At 54.0% G+C, this 19,747-nt stretch overlaps 6 protein-coding genes across 6 annotated transcripts; 3 read left to right on the top strand and 3 right to left on the bottom strand.

Moving 5' to 3' along the window:
- Positions 1-1,182: 1,182 nt before the first annotated feature.
- CORC01_04702 (uncharacterized protein) lies at positions 1,183-1,495 on the top strand (the record flags this gene model as incomplete). The annotated part of the gene is made up of 2 exons (XM_022616349.1): positions 1,183-1,220; positions 1,285-1,495. 2 exons carry the CDS (start codon positions 1,183-1,185, stop codon positions 1,493-1,495), a joined length of 249 nt encoding a protein of 82 aa, XP_022477200.1.
- A 1,551-nt stretch (positions 1,496-3,046) lies between these two features.
- On the top strand, positions 3,047-3,640 carry CORC01_04701 (uncharacterized protein; the record flags this gene model as incomplete). Its single annotated transcript, XM_022616348.1, has 1 exon — positions 3,047-3,640. One exon carries the CDS (start codon positions 3,047-3,049, stop codon positions 3,638-3,640), a length of 594 nt encoding a protein of 197 aa, XP_022477199.1.
- A 786-nt stretch (positions 3,641-4,426) lies between these two features.
- CORC01_04700 (uncharacterized protein) lies at positions 4,427-6,080 on the bottom strand (the record flags this gene model as incomplete). The annotated part of the gene is made up of 2 exons (XM_022616347.1): positions 4,427-5,254; positions 5,313-6,080. The coding sequence occupies 2 exons, from the start codon at positions 6,078-6,080 to the stop codon at positions 4,427-4,429; spliced, it is 1,596 nt and encodes a 531-aa protein (XP_022477198.1).
- Positions 6,081-7,682: 1,602 nt separating this feature from the next.
- Positions 7,683-8,515, bottom strand: CORC01_04699 (ER lumen protein retaining receptor; the record flags this gene model as incomplete). The annotated part of the gene is made up of 4 exons (XM_022616346.1): positions 7,683-8,176; positions 8,239-8,305; positions 8,365-8,423; positions 8,491-8,515. The coding sequence occupies 4 exons, from the start codon at positions 8,513-8,515 to the stop codon at positions 7,683-7,685; spliced, it is 645 nt and encodes a 214-aa protein (XP_022477197.1).
- A 935-nt stretch (positions 8,516-9,450) lies between these two features.
- On the top strand, positions 9,451-10,491 carry CORC01_04698 (WLM domain-containing protein; the record flags this gene model as incomplete). The annotated part of the gene is made up of 1 exon (XM_022616345.1): positions 9,451-10,491. One exon carries the CDS (start codon positions 9,451-9,453, stop codon positions 10,489-10,491), a length of 1,041 nt encoding a protein of 346 aa, XP_022477196.1.
- A 597-nt stretch (positions 10,492-11,088) lies between these two features.
- CORC01_04697 (uncharacterized protein) lies at positions 11,089-12,015 on the bottom strand (the record flags this gene model as incomplete). Its single annotated transcript, XM_022616344.1, has 2 exons — positions 11,089-11,140; positions 11,249-12,015. The coding sequence occupies 2 exons, from the start codon at positions 12,013-12,015 to the stop codon at positions 11,089-11,091; spliced, it is 819 nt and encodes a 272-aa protein (XP_022477195.1).
- Between the last annotated feature and the right edge of the window lie 7,732 nt (positions 12,016-19,747).

Raw genomic sequence — 19,747 nt, 5'->3', positions numbered from 1 at the left:
CTATTCGTCAAGTGAAGCTTAGATCCCGTTCACCGCGCCCCAACCTTGGCCTTTGACCAGGTTCTTGCGGCACGTAGAGCTTTTCCGCCTTTCCTAGTCTCCAAGCCCTTCCTCCACTTCTTCCACGAACACGAGAACATAGCGTAGACCCTCTCGCGCGTAGCCATCCCGCGCTGGCCTGCGTCTTAGCCTAGATCTCCCGCCCGCCCAATCCCGGCTGTCAACGTTCTACGGTTTCTTCCATCGTACCTAATTACCTGCACTCTTCCTAGTTTGATCTGACAGCCACCCAAGGCTAGTTCCGCCCGCCAACATCTGCCCGCTCCGGCCAGCCCGCATGCCTACTAACTACCTCATTACTTACCTTTGAATGAGCCGTCGTCTGTTTCATCCCTGCACGTCTATCTACCGGAAGCTATCCCAGACCCACGCAAGTGGCAAACCACTTGGCGATGCGGTGGGAGCTTCGAAAAGGCTGCTTAAGCTACACGCGCGACTGTTCTGCCGAGTACCAACCAGGATTCCCCCTCCACGTAGTCCCCCGTCCTCCGGCTTTTTCCACATGCATTTTCCCTCTATTCCGACTTCAACTCTTCAATTTTGCTGTCAAGCGTCATTGCTGGCCGCCTCTCATTCCTTAGGCTGAAGAGGGAGGCCGTCGCCCGTCGCCAACCAATGCTTCAATATTTCCATTCCTAATCAAGTGTTCCCGTGACAGTCTTGGCCGTCAAGTGACTGCGAAGCTGAACCACTTCCCTGTCACTCATCTTTGATATTCTCTGTTGCATCACAGCCATCCTCTACCCCCTATTTGTGATTGTAATTCCTAACCATTCCTTTTTCAATCCTAATTCCCCCATATGGCACCCCCCCCTTGAGTCTGATTCATGCACAATATTGACTTGTTTTGTTTTCAAAGTCGATTAACTATGATGTGTTTTGTCCATTTCCTCGTGGTTTATGTACTTGTAGCGGGCGATACAGATGCAATTCGCAAAGTCGAAGCTAGACCATCCCTCACGTACACATACTCTCTTTATATAAGAACTGAGCTGTTGGTTTGTCGAGAAATGTTCAAGGGCAGGCCAGGCCAACATCATCTCAACGATCCTAGCAACCAACATCTACATATCTTGCACTTTTGTCACCACCTTCATCATACCCGCCCCTCCACAGCGCAATATGTCAGGATCTAGCTACTACCAGCGTCCCGCTCCGAGGTTAGATAACTGGTCCCTCCCTTCTCACCCAACCGCTTGTGAGACCGATCCTAACACCTGCCAGCTACTCGCAAAATTCCACTTCTGCAAATACCGGCGGCCTGAGGCGCGACACCACTACCAATCAGACACCCTACAACTCCACAAGCTACACAGGATCACTCGACCCAATGGACAGATTTTGGGTCACGGGCCAGTCTTCGACGAGACCGAATCGTGTGGCTGGACAGATGGAGCAGTGGGATAGGCAATGGACCTCGGCCAGTCGTCGCTAATATGCCCGTTTGGTCCCCCATATACACTATTTCCCTCCTTGTATGATTAGTTTGTCCGATACCCACCCAGCATGGCATCTCATATGTCCATCACTTCCAAGAAACATGCGTCCCCCATGAAATATCTACTGTTCTTTGGCCCCCACTTCACGATCTCACATCGTCGCCGACCAAGGCCGCTGCAACGTCACAGGGAAGCGCAAAAGCAAAAGGAAGCACGACAGCGATATTTAGACTCCTCCACCTGGGCTCGAACCAGGGATCTCCCGATTAACAGTCGGACGCCTTAGCCAACTGGGCCATGGAGGAACGAGAACACCCAATAAGCCTTGCCAGCTGAGATGCGAGGTCTGGGGGGGGGCGGTTGTTTGCTAAGGTCTCATGCTCAGCGCATTACGCTGAGCCATGCGCATTCGGATGATGGCCTTATTTTGGACGATAGAAGAGACGAGGTTACCGAGGATGCCTCATCGGCTCTTTGGTGAGAATCTTGGTAATAATTGGTTGACGGGGTTGACATATTTGTTGCGAAGAACCGTGGCATAATCTATAGCCAGCCTAGTATTATAAGCACAGAGTTCTCGCGGGCAAAAGCATCACAATCGGGGCAGAGAGTTTAGGCCTAGCGTTTCGCTAGATCGGGCCTGCCATCCGGTGATCATACCTCTGTGAGACGGTATATGGTCATGGAGCCAACATTCTCGGCTTCCCAGTGACAGGGAGCAAAGTTGTACCCAGCATGTTTCATGCCGAGTGGACTCTGAACGTGACTTGCGGACTTACGTAGGGCTACTATTGTCGGTTTCCGACCCGAGCTCACATAATCACCCGTCCGGATCATAGTCCAACTCACCGGGTCATCCCGTCTTCGCATCGTGCGAGCCCGGTCTAGGTTAAAGACGGGACAAAAGCCCGCCGGGAGTTACAGTCTCATCTGTAGTGTAAAATCTTGGCGAACCGACTGAAACTTTCATCCGCAACAGAAAAGATGGGACGAGGCACCGACGAGTCTGGCTCATATTGGTGTGGATGTGGATGGCATGGGAAAGGAGGTGCCTCTCCAGCTCGCTTCCGAAAGGACCGAGATGACAGGTCTCGTGCTTTTATTTCCCCCCGGACTACATTCATGGTGGTCTAACCATATGAAAAGTCATGGAAAGCGGCCATGATGGGCCCCAGATGGACTTGATGGGATGGAATGGAATGTACATCTTTGTTTCCCTAGGAGAAACCAGTTAGCTCGATCCGGAACGTGAAGCTCGCGCCAGGCGGCGAACCGTCGATTTTACCCCGCCAGCGCACGAACCGGCAGCGAGACACAGCTTCACGGCTTCCTCACTTCATTTCACTTCATCTCACCTCTTCAACTCCACAACTAGACATGTTCATTTAGAGGTCTATCCTCGTTACACTTGAGGATCGTTGAATTCCACTCGAGTCTCAAGTTCAAGTGGTTTTCTCCTCAATTTTGAGGTACCTGAGTCGCCGAGCCAGCGCTACCAGCAAACAGAGAAGACGAAACTCAGAACCCCGGTCCTTGCATGAACCAACATGGCCCAAACAAGCCAGCGAAGAAAACGGCAAGCAGAGGAGGACCAAGATGAATATCTTGAGACACCGTCCAAGAGAAGTTGCGGGGAGGGCGATTCATACTTCAAATGGCTTTGGACACCGTCTCGTCCGCCATCACGGAAATCCTCCTCGTCGGGTCTGTGGAGCCACTCCGTACCAGACGGCCTATTCCTCACCCGCCATGACGCGCCCCGTCCCTTTTCCTTACCTCCGGAAACCCCATCAAGACGGCCCCGTCGCCGGGGCGCTATCTCGGTGACATCCTCGTCGCCAAGCGAGCTGGATCAACAACTCGCGCGGCAACTACAGCAGCAGATCGCCGTCATCCGACTCAAGGCAGCTGAGAGTCAGCATCTGGCAGAAGGCTACTGTGAAGAATACGACGGTGACGACGTCCACAACGACAGGGACGTTGATCGCATACGACATGACCTGGAGACCGTAAAGATTGACGCCTCTCTCCCGTCCGTCCTGGGTATCGCGATTGACTTTGACCAAAAACTCTGCCTCAGTTCCTCCGGTCATTCGTCAGATACCACCTCTGGGCATCGGGGTAAGCGACCAGGTGCTTGAGCAAAACCTAAATGATGGCGCCAACACACGCAAGGCCAGGGGAAAATTGAAAGAGTAAGGGTGGCACAGGTGAGGGGATGTGAGATGTGAGAGAAGGGGGGGGGGGGGACAAAAGAGAGTCATGTCCAACTATCAACCGTTGATCAAACACAACGGATAGGGGGAACCAGTATAGGAACTGGTACGCCCGCGGGCGCGGATGGCGCAACATCTTCCTCCTCGCGCACCTTCGCCCTCCTCTTTCACGTGCTTCCGTCTCTGGGCAGCAAGCAAAGTCAGCTCAACCAGCGGCGGAGATACGAGTCCGACTGCTCGGCAACCCAGCCTCGAAAACGGCTTCGGTGATAAAAAAGTAGTCGAGGCAGAAAAGACGTTGGAAACGCTAGTCTTGTGGAGGCGGTCCCGAACTCGAGACCGAACTCTGCGTTGCCAACATGAAGCTTTGCTCCACAACACCTGCTCGACACACATGCATCACATCGCTCACTTATCGTCAGGTGGAGGGTACGATTACGGACGATCTCCGTCTTTCGTGTGAACGTCAGACTGTAATAACACCATTGTGCACGACGTTTCAGAGAGAGAAATAATATACAAGTTTGGGTATAATGACCCTGAAGAAATAGTTAATAAAACATTGTAATAATGAACGTTACTCAGAGAAGTCTGAGCGCATTAAAAGTGACCGTTTCTTTTATGATACCTGTCATTTGACAGATTGAGAACCACCGTCTGTGACCCACCCTCTCTCAACTGGCCCAACTCCGCGTCTCTCAACCATGACTCTCACATCGCGGGCGGAGGCGGCGAGTCAGACCTCGCAAACGGCCAGTTTGGATCCTTCTCCCCTGTTGGGGTGTCGTCAAAATCCCCAAACGGACTCACGGTCTGCGTCCGTCTCAGCCAGTTCTTAGTACCCTCGCCAAACTCGTCGCTTTCCTCTTCAACCCTGTCCAGCTTTTCATTGTTTGCTGGAGCCGGCGCCTGTGCTTGTATCGATGCCGGTGCTGCATCTGTACCTGGAGCCATCGTTGGAGGAGGAGCACCCTCCTTCTCTTGATCTGGCGCAGGAGCCGGGGTGCCAGGCAGAGCCGTGGGCGGCAGGCCATCCCTAGACCTCGGGGGGAATAGAGAATATGGCGGTTTCTTGGGCGAAGGCGGGACTGGCCTCCTCGACACCGACTGCTCCCTTTGCATCGTGCCCACGCCCATCTGTGGTGCGTTACTGCTCACAAAGGTTGTCTGTCGGGAAAAGTTGGGTTGCCCGTCACCAAAGTCGCTGACAGCGTAGCCCATGCCGCCCGATGACCCCGTCGTGCGTGCTGTTTCTGGCCGAGCCGGCGATATTGGATGCTTGACGTCTTGCAAATAGCCATTGTTCATGGCCGATGCGTTTGTCGTCGTGAGTGTATTCTGCTTCGGATAACTGATCTCACGACGGAACTCCCGCGCCGTCCGCTCCCTGCGTTTATTACGCCGGTAACGAGAAAAGATGTAGAAGCCCAGAACGGTCAAGAGAGATGAGCCGATAATAGCTCCCACGACGGCGAGAGCCGCCTGTGTGACCGAAACCGCGGCACCTTGTGCTTGTGACACGCGTATATTTGCATCATCCTGTATACCATGTTAGAGAATGGGAGTGCCACAACCGTACGTGTCGGAGAATACGTACCCTCGCAGCTTGAATCTGTTGCTGAGCCTGCTGCTGAGCATTCGCTATAGCCGCACTGGCGGATGACGTCGCAACGGCAATGGCTTGCGCAGCACTGGCGCTGGCACTGGCTTGGATGCTCGCAATCTGAGAAGCCAACTGCGTCTGCGCACTAGCCGTGACCATGGCAAGATTGTCCGCTATCTGCTTGCTCGCGCTTTCCTTGGCAGCATTCTGGGCGTTGAGGATCCCCTCCCTCGCGCTCGCCTGCGCCTGGACGACGGCATTATTGGCCGATATCGAGGCCCGGGTGGCCGCGTCGTTGGCCTGTCTCGCCTGTTCCTCCGCCTGCCTCTGTCGGTCTCCAGCCTGTTTCACTTGATCGTTTGCTTGTTGAATAGCCTCCCGGGCGGACTGAGACGCCGAGGCAATGGCCTGTTGCGCAGATCGAGACGCCGAGTTGATGGCCTCAATAGGGTTGCCGAGTATTTGTCGTCCGAAGAGAGCCGGCGGTGTCGGTACCGCTAGCACGACGCGGTCCTCGAGACGGGCCGGCTTGTTGGCGTCCGTGGATGCCGTGGGCGGTAACGCCCGCTTGACCAAGAGGTCCTCGACCAGATCAAGACCTGGTCCCCTCCTCCGTTGAGGCTCCGCCGGTGACCTGTGATCTACTTCGCCCACCCATCGCGCTCGTCGCCCACTTCCTTCATTCGCCGCCGCGGCTGCCGCTAATACAAAGCAGGACAGAAAACAGAGCAGTACTATTCGTGGGAGGCAAGCCTTCACCATGATTTCATCGTCGTCGAATTATATGTGCCTCCTCTTCACTGCAAACATATTATCCGTATAGTCCAAAACGAAAGACCAACCTCGATCACCAATAACAAGAAGACTAGTAAGAGACTCGAAACGAAATGAAAAGAAACAATACAAGACAAAAACCGAGCTAGGAAAGAACGGCCGTCAGAGGGCTCGATCAGCGGCCCTCGCTCATGTTATGGCCCAAAGCCTGCTTCATCCTAACCGTCGGACCGCAGAGCCCCACGGCTTTCAGCCCAGCTGGGCAACACCGGAACGGGTCGAGACTCGTTGGTCCATCTCCTCACCAATATCACATCCCAGATAATCCAGTCAGCTCATTGGAAAGAGGTCCTGGGGTAGGGTAGGATGGGACCACACAGCGGCTTCTTTCGTCGCGATAGTAGCAGCAGTCGACTGGGTAGATCAGATTAGCGCGCCACCGTCCCATCTTCTCATTTGGTTTGGTAAGATGCCCTGAGCGCAGTTGGCTGTATGGCTGTAATGCATGCATGGTTTCACAAGTCAATTTGGAAACAGCACGCTGACAGAAACGCCCGGAAAGTTTATGCTTGCCGCCGGGAGCTGTTTGTTGCGCCAGCGGCATCAACCTTCGGCTGCGTTCCGAGCTTGAAGCTGTCTCAAAAGCTACAGTTGGACTGGATCCCCGGTTCTTTCAGGCTCGTAGTGGAGGGGAAAATCACAATTGCGGGATCATCTCCCAGGATCACTTGACTCAGACCCGGGAGAAAGTCAAGGTCAGTGTGGCCGGGTGAACCAAAAGCAACCGATGGCGACACTGTATCGAATTATTGAATCGTCCGCCGACTGCCAACACACCCAATGTCCTTATTCAGGGTATGGTCCCCGTCCGAGTTAGGCAAACGCAACGAGAACCTATAAGCTTAGCAGGGACCGACCTTCACTCGACGTCCCAAGAACCGCAACAAGATTTCGGAAGCCAGCGAACGAACCGAAAAGAACGAGTCATCCACACACGTGCTATAGCCGCTGGTAAATGTCTGCGCAAGTTGCGTATTTGTGTGTGTGTGAGCGAGTTTGGACGGGTGGGGGAAACAAGTTGCGTGAGCGTGAGGGTCGTGAGGGTCGTGGGAATTTGGAAACATTCTTCACATTGACCATCTATATACCAGTGGGTGTCCCGGTCTATTATTTTTTCAGTCTCGATCATATCGATCTGCGGGCACTTCGTGAGCAGCTCAGCCAACATATCCATCCGTGCGTGGATTCCGAACTGTCTAGCCGTGCAAGCAAAAACTTACCACATCTCCCAACGCCAGCCATGCATCCGTCCATCACGGAGGATATTCCGTATCCTTCCACCTGAGGCCAAACCTTTTTTTTTTAATGTGGTTTTGCATTGTGTGCCTGAGAAGATCCCAAGGTTTGTTGAGAGACTGGACCGGAAAAAAAAAAACAAGGTCATGGTCTGCCATTTGACTCCAGCGCTTGTTCGTAGCTTTTGTTGTTATAACCCATGACTCCGTTCTGCGCCGCCCGCCACCTGGCGGGCGCCGACCTGGCGGATGTTGCCAGGTCGGTAGCCGCATGAAACTTCGTGGAAAAGCGACTTTAAACGGGCAGCTTGAACTTCTTGCCCTTCATCACCTTGGTGTAGTAGATCCAGAAGAAGTCACTGTAGAGGACAGTTTGGATGAGGCCGGCGGTTATAGCAATCCAGTCAACCTTGTGGTTCGCCTCTGTGAAGTAACGGTAGATCCAGTTGGGAATGTACAGGGCACGGTAGATACCGAGTGCGAAAAGGTAGTGCGTGGTGATGGTCTCGGCCTCGCCTGTGCGCTGAAGCATGAAGAGCTGAGGCAGGATGGCGACGGCCTCGAGCCAGATGGAGAATGACCAGGAGATCTCCCAGAAGCTGTAGGAGTAAGGGAAGATGATGGCCAGAGCGGCAGCTCCACCGAGCAGGTACTGGACGCGGAAGGTATCCTGATTGGGGTCGTTGGTTGGTTTGTAGGCGGTCGTCATGAGGTAGACAATGTAACCTTGGGAGGTGATGAAGAGAATCTTGAAGATGAGATTCCATAGGCTAGAGGTTGTGAACAAGTCTGGGACAAGCGCCGATTAGTTCGGGTCGGTTCAGAGAGGAGAAAGAGGCAGTCCGGCATACCAAGGTACCTGGTGATGTACACCAGAAAGTAGAGGGCTTGCGACTTGAAGGAAATACCAGAACAGCTCTGAAAACAGATCAGATAGGGGTCCTGGGTGACGACATCACGGGTGTCGCAAAGCTCACATTCAGCTGCACCATCTTGTGGAGGAGGATGCCGATACTGGCAAGGTGGGACAAGTCCCCTGCGAGCCCATCATGTTAGTCCCCAAAGCAAGCACTCATATTGTCGTATATTCTGGCGACACATACCGGTAACACGGAAGAGATTGAGCATCGTGGCGGGTTGAGCGCGGCAAGGCGATCAATCGCGATTAACGATTTGGGACGAGAAAGCTTTAATTCGGTTGGGAGCTTGGGGCTGCCAGTGACAGCGCGGCTTATCGGGTAATCGTAATCAAGCGAGTGCAGGTCCTCTCGCTGTCGGTGCTCGTCGCCGTCGTCGTCGGGTAACTTCGTGACGTGGCGTATCGTTGGTTCGTGGTGTTTTGGTGTCGTGAGGCGGAATGTATTGGGTTGCCGGGGAGGGAGCTTCCTAATTGCGTTCGGCACAGCTGGCAGCTTTTTTGGGGGGGTTTTTTTCCAGGAGGTCGAAAGGACACGAACGCGATTGCAAGCTCATTGGAAGCTGGAACCGACACTCGAGCCACACTGGCAGGGCGAGCTGCCACGGTTGGTCGCCTCCGTTGTCCGCCTTACCTAAGGTGATACGGATGGAAAGGCTTAGGTAAGGCAGGCAATGAGACAGTGGTGCCCTCGCTGAAGGATCCACAGCGGGTAGGTGCCTTAGTCTCCAGGAACAGAAAGTGCTTGGATCTCTCATGTTTGGTCTGCGGCACTACGGCACAGCAGCTGAGGTAATCAGGGCGGAATCGAATCGCGGGCCCACCTTTAAGTCCAGCCCCGAAAGCGACGGAGGTCGGGGACTCGGGGATTTCCAGGTGCGCCAAGATGTGACGTATTACAAAGCTGCCCTCAATGACAAACCTCCAAGAGTCCCATCACAAGTGGCCATCTGCGCCTCACTCGGTGCGTTTCCCAACATTTCCACGAGTGCCACCCACCTCTGTATATAGACTCATCACTTGGCGCCACTATTAGCAACAGCCTTTGCGACCCTGCACATATTACACCAAGTGCCCATAGCACCCGTCACACAAGCTTTGAATAAGACGATCAAGTCGCCTGCAAACCGAAGCCCCACCCCCCACCATGGCCGAACTACACTCTTGCGAGTCCGACTACGACGAATCCGCCGATGAAGCCATCACCATCACACTCACCCACCGCAACACACCATACACTTTCAAATTTTCCTCGGACGGAACAATCACCCACCTCTCCGAAGATGTCGAAGACACCCTCTCGATCCCCCCTTCAAATCAAAAGTTCATCGTCCCGAAGCTCGGCCTCCTGAAGCCCCCTTTCAAAGACCCCGACATGTCCCTCGTCGATCTGCAGAACAAGAAGATCATGCTCATGGGCGTCGAGGCCAAGGAGGTCGCATCCCTCCAGGCCGCATCCGAATTTGCCGCGAAACGAAACGCCGCGCGCAGTGCCGCGCGGAGACAGAACCGGCCCTCGAGGAGGAGAGACCAGGGACGCGCGCAGGCGGACAGCACCTACACCTTTCTCTCGGTCCGGCCGCTGGCAGGGCTTCCGCACCCGGAGCGATCCCTGGCGCTTCTCGAAAAGCTGAAGGAGGACCCGGGCATCCGCGCCTCGATGCGCAAGCACAAGTTCAGCGTCGGCCTCTTGACGGAGATGGAACCCCTGTCCAACACACAGTCCAGCCACGAGGGAACCACTAGGCTTCTTGGCCTCAACCGCAACAACGGAGAAGCGATTGAGCTGAGGCTGAGGACGGATGCGCACGACGGGTACAGAGATTACAAGACGATTCGCAAGACCTTGTGCCACGAGCTGGCGCACAATGTACACGGCGATCATGATCGCAACTTTTGGGATTTATGCCATCAGATTGAGCGCGAGGTCGATGCTGCGGACTGGAAACATGGCGGGCACACGGTTGGAGAGGGATCTTCGTATCATGCGCCGGGACAAGATGAGGAAGATGGCTTCGAGGATCACGGCGGTTGGGAAGGCGGCGATTTCGTGGTGGGAGGAAGTAGTGGTGGCAACACTGGTCTGAGCCGACGAGAGATTCTGGCAAAGGCTGCAGAGGAGAGGGTCAAGAAGATGAACATGGAGAGGAGGGATGGAGGCAAACCCGATTCTGGTGCATCGTCATAAGGGATAGGGCATTGGAACAAGCGCTCGTTTGATTTTTCTGTTTTCTTGCTTTCTGGATTCAGCATTGCACAGGCGTTGGTGGCATGAATATGGGATATGGAATGGGCCTCGCTGGTCACGGGGTAATTAATTATTCAACTCAACCACGATAAGCGTCCGGTCACAAAACCATCGAATGCCTAGAACGCTTCTTTGTTGTTCGCACCCTAGCAAATTACGTGGCCCTCTAAACGCTCAGTGGGATGGTTCAACGGGCGACATGTTGGTACCCGAGGGGTAACTGATATTGTTACTCGTACCAATAGTCCGCCTTCTTATGAATGCTGTGAAAAAAGAAAGAGAGTGACCTCGTCCGAGGGTCCTCCCGGTATAATATTCCTTTCGTAAAACGCCTGGATGCCATGCCTATGCCATGTCCGGAAACGCCACCAATGCATGCAAACGAACGGCGATGCCAATTGCTGCCGCCCAAAATGCCGATGATTTTGCTCCAAAAGGGAGCAAAAATAAAAAAAAGCCGTTCGCGAACTCGAGGAGTCATCGCTTGACCCAATCCAACCAATCATGCCGATTTTTTCATCAGTGGAAAAAGGCCATTCATTTCTTCTGCGTCTTGAGCCACTCCTTTTGTTCCGGCTCCCACCTGTGTCTGTGTCTCATGTTAGTTGTGAAAATAAAAGTCGGAATTCCGCCGCCAGGGTCCAAGCTTATTATTAAGGGAAAAAGCATGGATCCCAACGCAGATCTCTAAACTTACCCTTGCCATTCGGTAGTCACCAAGCTCTTGGTGCCGTACTCCTCGGAAAGGATGCGCTCAAAACTGTAGGGAATGGTGGCGGGGACACCCTCGAACTCGGTCTCGCGCATGGGGAAAAGGTCGGTGGTGCGGTAGCGGTGGTGATTCTTACAGCTCCAGACACCGGGCATGCCGGTGGGGTTGCGCTCGGCGAGGCCAGTAATATCGATAAAGGCACCGTTGGCCATGTTGATCCAGCGGGCGTCGATGATGTTCTGGCCGTCGCCGCGGTCCTTGTCGGTGCCGTGGGGGTTGACGTCGAGCAGGTAGCGTTCCCTCCTGGCGTTGCCATCCTCGTCGGTCCAGTCGAAGTCGTGCTCAGTACGGTTGAGGTTCTGGCCCATCCAGTACAGAGTCGCCGTCGAGACTTGTACGTCGAGGTCGTAATCCCACGGCATGATTTTGCCGTTCCACCACCAACCCAGCAGCGTGCCGTGTGCGAGCCATGTCTCGACCTTAAGCTTCTTTGTAATGATCAGATAAGAGCGGACGAGGTTGCGGAGAACAATGCGGTGGTCATCGTAGCCCACTGCTTCCCTAAAGTAGCGGATATCGTAGTGGCCAAGCTTTTCACCGCAGCAGGGCTCGTGGAAGTACTTGTTGTCCTGACGCTTTCCCGAAGCCTGCAGTGAGTTACGGCTGACGTCTCTGGACGCTGGAGGAGGTGCCGCGATGACAGTAGTTGTGAGGCCCAGCAGGGTCAGGGAGAGAGCAAGGTTGAAGCGCATCTTGGCTAGAGTGTGTTTTTGTTTCACTTGAGCGGGTTTCGTAGAATCAAGGACCAGAATTGAGGATTATTAGTCCCCAGAAGTGATTGCCAAAATTTCGAGGTTCCAAAAATTGGGAAATGCAGTTGTTTGTCAAGTTTGCGGGAGGCCTCGTAATGCCAAGGATGTCCTCGGGAGGTTGCCGATGCGAGGCAGGAAGGAGGTAACGCTGGAGGTGAGAGAAACCAGAGGGGCCGATGAAGGTCGTTCGTTGGTTGCCTTCTAAGCAGACTTGAGAGAGGTATCGCAGTGACAGGTGAAAGTGAGTGCAAGCGCGGAATAATCCCTTCGTTTTCTGGGTGTCGGTCAAAATCAATAAATGAATCGGTTGTCGGTATCGATAAAGCTGATCAGGCGACGGCGAGGTGGTATATGAGACGATTTCTGGAGGAGGACGACGACGAGGACCAGGAGGAATGACGAGCTGGACAAGTCTTGACGCAGAGGATGAGATGGTGAAATGCGTGCCTGCAGGTCTTCAGACCGGATGTTGAGGTCAAGTCTATGTCTATGTGACGAAAGACGTCAAAACACGCAGATGCCAAGGAGTGGGAGGTAAGAGAAGAACATCGGAGCGGGCATTAGGGATGCGCGGCAGGGCAGGAGGGAGGTGATATGTACAAATGGATGTGGGAGGTGGATGGAGCGAGTGGTGGCTGCCCAGCCTAGCCATGTATGCGTACCTATTCGTGTATTCATACATGGGAGTGAGTGAGATACGGGCCAGAGAGAGAGAGAGAGAGAGAGGCGTGTAGTGACGGGATGGGTTAGGAGGGATGGAGGCGTGAGGGTGTGGGCGTGGGCTTGTGGTGGGTGTATGGTCTGGTATGGTATTAGTGCAGCATCCCAAGTCCGGCCATGGCAAAGAATCCCTACGCATCCCATGGAGCGCCTATGGAACTGGATTTTTTTGGAGATTCTTGCTGCATCGGTTTCTTTGCCAAGATGACAATCAACGCTGGATCAGCCAGTGATTTTTGCTCCAGTCTATCCGGGGGGCCTCCTTTCTTGCACCTCATTGTCCCTTATTTGGATCTCAGTCCATCCAGGGCCTGGATTTCAGAGCCAAGGACGCAAGAGACAAGGACACCATTAAACAACGAAGAGGGACACAACAGGAACTCGTACCTCCTCCGCCAGGACCGCTTCGCATGTCTCGCCTCCAGCCGTTCCGCTGTCTAAGCCGCCAGGGTCGGCCCAAGTAACGGTAGTAGCAGACTGCGGCAGTATGAATGGGTACCTTACTACCCTACGTAGAGGGCGTACGAACAACGGGAAGGCAGTCAAGGTGCGGATACATGATAGACTGTATCGGTAGACTCCCACATTCCTTTGTGAGAGACTGAGACTCGCGGGTTTGCGCGTATGCGCCATGTTTGAGCGGCATACGTAATCCCGCGTCGAAAGGAGTTGATGGAGGCAGGGCCCGGGCTGTCGCCGGTGGCCGGGAGCGGGTGACAGGCCGCGTCCTGCGGTGGGCGACGTAACCGTAGTGCTGCGCCAGCCAGCCAGACGAGGGCTGCTCGCCGCCCATCGGATCCATCAAGATTAATTAAAAAATAAAAATCAGCGCATACAAAGTAGTCACAGACTGGCGAGAGCATTCCGCCGTACGACAATCTCAAAAACAAAAAGAAGCTTGAGCAGAATAGGACCCTGTGGGTGTGGTCCGGGAAAGACGGCGGGGGGGTTGATGGGTGGCCAATGAAAGGTAAGGTAGCAGTAAGGTAGCAGGGGGGTGGAGAGATGGGGAGAGACCACATCATGAAAGGAGTTGTTGGAGCGTGGACCATGGCGTGTGCCGAGTGCCGTTGGCCGTGTGCCGTGTGCCGTGGGCGGGATATCTCTTCAGAATCTGCACCCTCGCATCGTCTCGATGCTGCTCGGAATGGGCAGGGGGTAGGGACTCGCTTGGGACAGGTCCATGGGAGGGATCGAGTGTCGATCGAGTGTCGTGTGCTCCTGCTCCCGCCTGCTCCTTCCTGCTCGCTCTCTGCTCTCGTGCTCCTTCTCCTTCCTTGGTGAAGTTGGGCCAGGTTCTTGCTCTTGCAGTTCCTGCCAGTCGCTGCATAAGTCGCTAGCGGGCTTGGCACAATTTGGGGCTCTGGGGCTCCGGGGCCTGGGGGTGGCTCCAACGTCAAGGTCAGCGCCGGCGCCACTTGTGCGGAGCTAAGGGCATATAGGCGACTAGCCGATATCTGCGGCCGTCTGCGGCAGTTAGGTACCTTGGGCACCTTAGTTTTTTAATCTCGTCCTCATTCTGTGCGACTAGTACGGAGGTAGCTACCGCAAAGTTTGGTCAATCCTCTGCCATGCACCGCCGTTCGCTCGGTGCTAGGGTTAGTGCCGAGTGTGCCGAAGAGCCGGGTGAGCGACAACGACGACGACAGCGACGACGACGACAATGACGGCAGTGTCCCATCGTGTTGGGGAGCTTAGGTTGTCTCGACAATCTGATATCAGCAGCATGAGGTAAGGTAGTCCGAAGTGGCAGACAGTCAGCCGTAAAGTCAATTGCAGTCATCCCATGGACGTAAAAACGTAAACACGAAACAAACTCAAGGGGGGGTATTTTCATGTAATCGATTTCGTTTAAGCGAATGCCGAGGTGGAGTGGAGAAGGGACACCGTTTGGCCGAAACGGCAAGAGAGCACCTGACGAGAGAGAAAGCTTTCCAGGTATGTTGGCTACCTTACATTGTAGGCAGGGTGGCAGCCAAGGTAAGGTAGGTAAGGTAGCTAGCTGCCAACCCACCTAACGTCACAACGGGGCCTCCCCACGGACCCATCCCAATGGATGGAAGGTGGCCCTTGTCGCTACTTCCCGGCCGGGGCACTCATATCTGGATTGTGGGCGGTTCCTTCCATGATAATACTCCGTACTCCGTACTTCCTACTTGGTAACCAAATCACCAAATTCATGGTTCACCGCAGGCCCGAAATATCGATAACGGGGCTGTTTGGGGCGCGGCGAATGGGAAGTATCGCGGGTCAGGTGTCGCGTGCCCCCCAGATTGACTCTACCTTAGATGCCCGCACTCAGAGATGCAAGAGTCCATCCGATGTTGAACCCCCAAGGTGTGCATATTCACCTTGAAATGATCGGTCCAGCCCAGGTCACTCACTGCTGCGCCTGACGGAGACGCACGCCGACACACACAGCCCACCTTAATCGCCATCGGAGCAAACAAAACAACTTGGGACCAAACTACCAAACAGGCACGCTGCACAGGGTCACGCTCTTACTGCCTTACCTACTTACTACGTAGTACCTATAGTTGGCACTTCATTCCTACGAATACGGTTTACAGTTTACACACGCCGCCCCCTTGGCGCCATTCAGCTGGGCTCCTCTCGTCCAATGACGTATGGCCGCTCCGTCGGGGCCTCACCTTGGCCGTCGCTGGGCGGCTGGGCTCCTGTCGATGCGTGACGGTGACACAGTGAATCCCGTTCCGCTGCTTGGCATATGGGATTCTGTCAGACCGTTTCACCGAACAAAATACCAAGCACGCATCGTTCGATCATTTTACATAATAGCACTTGCAGTCTTGCTGAGGACTGTATCGGTAGGTAATCGAAGAGCAAACCGCCCTCGTTCTCACCATCTCCTTCTTCGTCCCATGCCCTATCCGTACCACTTGGAGATATCTACACCCCTTGGCCCCGGTTGACAGTCGCACATTCAGCATTAATCCGCTCCGCGTATGGCGATCTGCGGCTCTGCCACAGCGCAGTCGTCAACGTCTGATATTCTGGATGACTGAAACAGAAAGACACGACGAACGACTCGAGTCTTCCGTCCGAACCCACTAGGCCCATCAACCCAGAACAATCCAAATTCCACCAGACCGTCCAACTAGATTGCGCCCAGGCTTCAATGGAATGGCTAATGTGCCCAGACCACCCCCCCCCCCCCCCCCCCCCCCCCCCCCCCCCCCCCTCCCCCCCCCCCCCCCACCCCCCCCCCCCCCACCCCCCCCCCCCCCCCCCCGGCCCCCCCCCCCCCCCCCCCTTCTCCCCTTCCAGCAACCTCGCCATTTCACCGTTCCGCCGCCCCAAGGGTCACGCTTCTCAGTTCTCAGTCTCGGTAGGTCAACCAACCGCATTCCACTCCAAATGGCACTTGGCGCCAGTGGCCCCATAACGACGCGTGGCCCTGCTGTAAGATACCCCTGCCTCTTATCCCTTTTGGCAACAACCGCTCCAGTGTCTTCAAGTCTTGTCCCCAGTCGAGAGACACGGCCGATGCCAATGTTCTGTCCCCTGTTTGGTCTGCGTGTCTGCTCATTGATGATCAATGATTTATTTTTTTGGATGCATCAGCTGTAACCCACCAGAGTGGCCAGAACTACTCCGTACTTCATATACATCGGTACTCCGAACTGCTCTGTACAAATCCTCGCACGCTGACTGATTAATCGGAACCGTGGCGCATGCGTCCGCTATTTTGTGGCTCAGTCACTTCCGCTCTGCCCATCGTCCGCCTCCCTCCCATCGTCGATTGTCCAATGTCGTCGGACCCAGGACTGTGTCACCAACAGTGCCCCTGTGGGCCTTTCTCCTTTGGCGGGTGGCCGGCCCATGGAGTCGTTGCTAGTCGACATAAGTTTGGCGGCTAACAATCGCAGCTTTCGTGGCCCTCGGTTTCAGGTTCTCCTGTCAACTATGGCAACTCGTCACTGGCCGCGTGTTAGGCGTCGACAACCGGCAACATTTGCCGAGGAGACAACAGCCTGTGGTCGGAAACAGCTATGGCTTCCAGGGCTGGAAAGCGTCGCTCAGGACTAGCAGGAAGGGAGGCAATCATATCGAAATGAGGAGGCAAGCCGCAAGCCGATGGCCCGTACTATAGTACTCGTGTGTGCGGCGCTGCGCCCTCTGTAGCCAATCCTGTGGCTGCATGCCTCGGCGCCGAACCGGCCAAACAGAGCCAGCAACAAACGACTGCGGCCTTGGGTCAGCACCTTGCAAGAAGGCCAAATCGCCCGCCTACATTGTGGCTTCTCTCCAGACACAAAAGGCTGGGGATCTCGCAAAGCGTTATGGTTGGGGTGGGAAAATTTGGCTTTATCTTAGCCGCCTGCCGGTTCTCCCGACGGAATGCCCGCTCTCGAATTGTCTCATATTCGCAACTGTCGGGCGAAGAGAAGGAATTACTGAATCAAACTGACGGAATCCTTCAGATGCTCTCGCTCAAGATGTTTCTTTGTCCGCCTCCGACACTCGTCGCATCTGCCCCATCAGTCATGCAAGGTGCGCCTCTAATGCAAATAAGCATCATAATGAGAGGCTCCCGACTTAGGTCCATCGTCCAAGGAACAGCCTGGACTGCTTCAGAAGTCAAGTCATTCTCATCAAACAGGTGGCCACTGGCACGACAAAACAGGAGGGCTGCAATGGCGAAAAGTTGGCGCCAACCATCTACTCACCAAGAGGGTTTGCGCCACAGCCCGATGCACACCTGCACATCACCATGATCGATATGAATTGCCCAGTGTTGCCATTCACGCGTGCGCCGTAACGTGAGCAAAGCTTCGTCTCGGGACTCTTCGGCAGCACCGCCCCCACGAGAGCATCCAATTCCTTCCCCGCACTGCCGGCCCTCCGCGCCGCTTACGGCGACCACGCAAGCTCCTCCTCCGGCCTCCTGATCCATGATGATCCCCGTTGCCCGTTGCCAAGACGGCCGTCGGATCGGTTCTCTCTCCCTGGCCCGGAAACGCGGTAAACTCTAATTGAGAACTTGTCGGTGCTTTTATTCGCAAGTTCTGAGAACTAAGCTTCGTGACTCGGAATTATGCTTACTAAAAGTCTACATCCCGGCCCCCAAATCGGTACACCGCGCTGGCACCACGCCGACCGGAATTAATCCCGGTCTTGGCTCTACAATGGTGAACATCTCGACCAGCTGGTTGACTAACGTTAGCATATTCCGACTCCGGGGCGAAGCACTGCTTCACGGTCAGCCACCCCAGTCGGAACGAAGCATATTTGCCGAAGCTTTGGGGTTTGTCAGATTTGTCGACGGGGTTGACTCCTCGATTTTCTAATAATCACGATAGAATGTCGCTCGTTGAGCCATTTTGGGAACTTCGCACAGCTCAGTGTACTATAGTGAATCACGCGTCATACCGTGATAAGTACGTCAAGGTTTCATGAAGCTCGTTTGCAAACGGCCGTGTATCTGCACGTGGGTTGCCAGCTTGTCTTATCGGCATTTTGATCCGCAAAGGCAGACGGCAGTTGCCGCTCATTCTTAGACGCGAGTCCCGTTGCGCCGGTGAGACCTCTCTAGTCTGTTAGCATCTTTGGCTACTGGTGGTTGTTGGGCATCATTAGGTTGGCGGCGGTGTCTATTGATCACCAGAGGCCGGTTGATGGAGTATCTCAAGAGGGACTACTTACTTGGTGTCTTTCCATACCACAAAGATACACGCATAACATCAAGCGGCCACTGTCTTCAGACTCCCTTCCAGTGAATATGTTCTCTCGCCTGTACCTTATGTATTAGAAACTGAAAGGTCCATTCAGCGTACCGACTTCCTACCTTATGTGTTGATTCCAAGCCTTGCCTCGAAGCGAAACCATCAAAATTCTTTGTCCAACAAGATATTGGTCTCATTTTGAACGTAGAAAGGGAACTAAACTTTGTCGTACAGCATAGCATTGGGGCCTCTCAATGTGTCTCACTTGAGGAAAGGAAGTACTGAAATCTCCGCATGTATGAGAAATGTCAGAATGATATGATGTACACTTGTATGAACAATTTCCAGGCTTCGTATCAGGAATTGCAGGTCTCATCCAAAGCTCACGGGCGTTAGCTGGATTTCAACAACAAAGAGTTGTGATGATCCATCGTCAGGTGTTTTCACAAGTTGTCCAGCGTACCAAAGGTACCTCTGATGTTCCGAGTATCTACGATCTTCATTCTAACGCTGTTCGAAGAACACTTCTATTTGAACCAATGTATCCTCTTCTAATATTGAATGAAATAATGTGGTCATTTCTTGTACAGTGGCTAGGGAGACTACCCAACATCGATTATGGGGATGAGCCGAGTCTTCTGTGAGCGAGTGAAGCAGTGAATGGCCTCAGGCCCGGATACAACCAACTTCCACTGGTAGTCATCGTATCATGAGTACCTTATTTGAGAGATGCATACTAAAGGAAGGCAGACCGGCCGAGACGTGATCCTATTGGGAATGTTCTGAGGCAGTGCCTCCAGTGACGATACAACTGAAGTGTATTGTCGGTCGTGTGGAAGACCTCTACGACTCGAGGTGCAACCCACACTTGTAATTTTAGCCAATTTATTCAGATCGTTGTAAGCTGTTGTAACGGATCAAATTTTTCACGCGCATTTTCGGTCTCCGGCAGGGAACTCTGCTCAAGTTGGTACATGGGATAATGTAGATATATACTGTCCTGCACTTGAATCGGTTTCCAGCCTCGTCATGGCGAAGTGCCTTCGGCATTTCTGAGAGGGCGTTGCACATGAGGTATCTGCTGTAGGTACATGCTTCACGAGGAGTGTGCCTGGGTATCTCAACCGATCTCGACCGATTTGATCCAACACATAATAGCATCATTTGTATGTTACGATCCGGTTGGGCATCGGATAGTAGCTGTGAGCTTGGTCTTTGTGGTGCTTGCTTGGTGAGTGTCTGATACCATGTTCAACGTGACTTCC

Source organism: Colletotrichum orchidophilum, assembly GCF_001831195.1.
Source record: "Colletotrichum orchidophilum strain IMI 309357 chromosome Unknown Scaffold_31.1, whole genome shotgun sequence".
NCBI classification, from domain to species: Eukaryota; Fungi; Ascomycota; class Sordariomycetes; order Glomerellales; family Glomerellaceae; genus Colletotrichum; species Colletotrichum orchidophilum.
This window is presented reverse-complemented; position numbering and strand designations above follow the sequence as displayed.